The 3601-nt window shown below is 30.0% G+C and overlaps 1 protein-coding gene across 1 annotated transcript; it reads left to right on the top strand.

The window, feature by feature from the left end:
• Nucleotides 1-917: 917 nt before the first annotated feature.
• Nucleotides 918-1450, top strand: LOC124832067 (putative lipid-transfer protein DIR1). Its single transcript, XM_047306188.2, has one exon. The coding sequence runs from the start codon at nt 1000-1002 to the stop codon at nt 1306-1308; it is 309 nt and encodes a 102-aa protein (XP_047162144.1). The 5' UTR covers nt 918-999; the 3' UTR covers nt 1309-1450.
• Nucleotides 1451-3601: the final 2151 nt, after the last annotated feature.

The following is a 3601-nucleotide window of genomic DNA, read 5'->3' as shown; positions in this document are numbered from 1 at the left end:
AATAAGATTTTAGAAATTCTTGGCTTCCATTTTTATTACTTTATTTTTCTCAAACAAACCCAACAATTGGGTTCCTTGTCCCATAAAGAGACACCCTCCTTCTTCATCTCCTTTGTTTTTGGGTTAGCATCGAAAACCTTTCTTTTTTCCTTATTCTTGTTGTGGTTCTATTTGTATTAGGGCTTCGAATTTGGGTTCTATTTTTGGGATTCTGATCTCGCGATGATTTGGAGATTTTAGGGTTTTGTTTAGGATTAAGGGTTTTGATTTGAGAATTTCTTGTGTTTTGTTTCTCCTCTGCAGATTGCTAATGCAATTTAGGGGTTAGGATTTTCAAATTAGGGTTTTGTTTTTTGATTTCATGTTTTGGAATTATATGCAATTGTATTATGATGTTGCACTTTTGAGATTTTTGGAATATGTGATTTTGCAATTCTATTTCTAAAATAAAGCTTTGATGGTAGATTACTTTTAACGTAATTGTAATTATTTTAACCTTAACTTTAACATTTTAACTGGATAATAAACATTACACATTTAACCTTTTAATGGTGTCAATAAAAATGATCAACTTGAATATTTTTACAAAACATAAAATTACTCTGAACAATTATAAATAAGAGAATCACTTCAAAAACAACTAATTAGAGACGAAAATTAGTATTAAGAAAAAAAGAAATAAAAAGAAAAATAAGTACGTGTATTAAATATAAATAAGATAATATTAAATGCATGATTACTTTATTTGAAAACCGTGAGAAAGCTCGAAAAACAATGCATGATCAGAGAGGGTAGAATATAATATATATAACAGAAAGTGGCACAAGAATTGTACCCGTGACTCCATATGCTGCCAATTCTCGGTCACGGGTCTATAACTTGTGGTTAGTTTGAGAGCTGGTGGCTTTATAAGTGCATTGTAGGAATCACAGATCCAAAAATCAGAAGCAGTGAAACATCGAAGTGATTGAGTTAGAAAGAGATAAGTGGTGATAAAAGATGGAAGAAAGAAAGTGGGTGGTAATGGTGGTGGTGGTGGTGGTGATGGGTTGTTGCATGTGGAAAGGGTGCAATGGTCTGAGTCTGTGTGACATGAATGAAGAGGGATTGGAAGCATGCAAGCCCTCAGTGACTGAGCCAAACCCAGTCGATCCATCACCTGAGTGCTGCAAAGCTCTGGCTGGTGCTGACTTGAAATGCCTTTGCTCTTACAAGAACTCTTCAACGTTACCTTTTCTTGGAATTGACCCAAATCTTGCCACTTCACTTCCTGCAAAGTGCAATCTCACTCCTCCAGATAATTGCTGATCTAATTCCCTCATCTCTTTTTCTTCTTTCTGTCTTATAATTATCTTTTCTCCAGATCACCAAGAGAGAGAAAAAGAAAATAATTGTGCTCCTTTTTTTTTTAATTTCTTTTTTGTTTACAATATAAGATCTGTTCTTCTTCTTTCTTATGTACATTATGAGCTTGTGAATTTAAAAGTTTGAGGTTTGATCCACAAAGGAAAATTTTACTCTTAACAATCACCAAACATTTAAAAATTAAAGAGTTAATTTTGTACTTTAAATTATCCATTCTGAAACTAAGTAATTTTGGATAAATTACATTTTCCAACTATGTACAGTACAGCCATCAAAATAGAGAAAATAAACTGTTCATTTAATCCTTTGAAAATATAGACCACTTCGACATAATTCATGTTTAGCGAAATAATATTGATAAATTATGTAATGAGTACTTGGTGTACAGTATTACATTTATAGACCTCTTTGCGTTGGATTGAAACGTATAAAAGATATTAATAATAAATAAGAGATATGATTTCTCACATAATATTTCTCATTTCACTACAAAAACAACGGGGATTTATCGATAACTATGGATAAGTATTGATCGCCAACAAATTTACCAATGAACGACAAAAAATCAAAAACTCAATTAACGTTGGATTTATTGTCAAATTTTAGCAAAATCCCTCATTGACAAATTTTATTATTATGGTCAAAGCTAAAAGAAGAACTTCAGCACATATTTTATTAAAAGAATTTATTAAAACTCGTTCATAATAAAAATTATACATAACTTACAAATTTTACCATATCACCCGATCAATGTTAAAGTGAAGTTTTAGCTCCCGTTTTATCGATATAATTAATTTTAGAGCTATTTATCAATAATAAAAATTAAATATTAATAATTATTATCGATAAATTTTATTGATGACTTTATTATTAATGAAAATATCAATTTGTAATTAAAATCCTGACATTTGTCCATAAAATTCGTTTTATAAATGATATTTTAGGAATGGATTTTTTGTCAATAAAATTCCATTGTTAATATAGTATTTTCTTATAGTTTTTAATCTATTATTTTCATATATATATATATATATATATATATATATATCTATATATATAATTGATTGATTGAATAATGGGATTGCAACAAATTTCATTAATACTACACGTTACTAAATATTATGATTAAATATATTTTTGTCCCTTAAATATAACAAAAAAATTATAGATGGTGTGCGCTTAAAATTTTAATTTTGATTAATCCTCTTACTTTCAAAACAACGGTTTTAATCTTTCATTCTCAATAACGTTAAATTTTCTTTCACGTGCGTCCACTTAAGCATTTGTTTTGCTTAGACGTATAGTGAAACGTGTCTACCATGTGTTGAATATTAATTTTTTTGAATGAAAATTAATTTTTTTTATAAAATGTAACATCGTTTTAACGTTTTAATCTTTGGAATGTTTTAACTAAAACAAATCATTTTAAGTAAATTGAATGAATTGTGAAATGGAAAGCTTGTTCTGAAATTGAAAGGGAATTTCTTTGTGAAAGCAAAAGATTGGGGATTTTTGTGTCACGAACAGAGGTGGAAGGGATTTTTTGGCATTAAGGTTTTATAATGTTGTAGCTTTGAAGCTATGAGGAGAATTTATGGAGAATTTATGAGATTAAAGTTTTATATGGATTATTAAGGTTTTATAATGTTATCCTAATCTTCACAGTTGGGACCAAAACTTCATGGATGTACGAAAAGATTATCTAAAAGCAATCAGTGTGAAGAAGAATGAAAGATTTTTTTGGAGATGTTAAAATTGGGCAATAATTATCGACTTGTGGATGGTAACAAATGGTCATGTATTGAGCAAAGCATAGGTTTAGGTTTGTATTCAGTTCTAGCTTTAGGATTTATTTCTCTTTCGTAGAATATAGAAATCTTGTTCTTGCTTCTGGATTTGACAGAGTATCTTCTTACCTCCATCCAGAGTCATATGGAAATTTGAATTGGTTAAAGAGTCGGTGCAAGTTGTCAACCTGGTCCAATTCTCGTGTCCTTTAAGCAATCAACTGAGCTCTGTATGCTTAAATAAGTAAGTTTTAAGTTGTAGAGGATATATCTAGTCGTGATCATAATCATCTACTTCAAGAACACTTGCGAGTGCAGACATCGATGCCGACAAATCGTTGAAAGCACCCTTTTTCATTAACACTTCTAATTTGCCAACAGCCTGGCTGGCTGGATACTCCATATCTCAACAAAAGATTTCCAAGCGATTTAAGACTAAAATTATGAAC

The sequence above is a fragment of the Vigna umbellata genome, chromosome 5 (assembly GCF_029865625.1).
Source record: "Vigna umbellata cultivar VRB3 chromosome 5, Vumbellata_1.0, whole genome shotgun sequence".
NCBI classification, from domain to species: Eukaryota; Viridiplantae; Streptophyta; class Magnoliopsida; order Fabales; family Fabaceae; genus Vigna; species Vigna umbellata.
Note: the sequence above shows the minus strand (reverse complement) of the source record. Positions and strands in the feature narration are given on the sequence as shown.

What these genes read in the sequence shown, in the direction of transcription:
- LOC124832067 (XM_047306188.2), top strand. Translation starts at nt 1,000, where the DNA reads ATGGAAGAAAGAAAGTGGGTGGTAATGGTGGTGGTGGTGGTGGTGATG.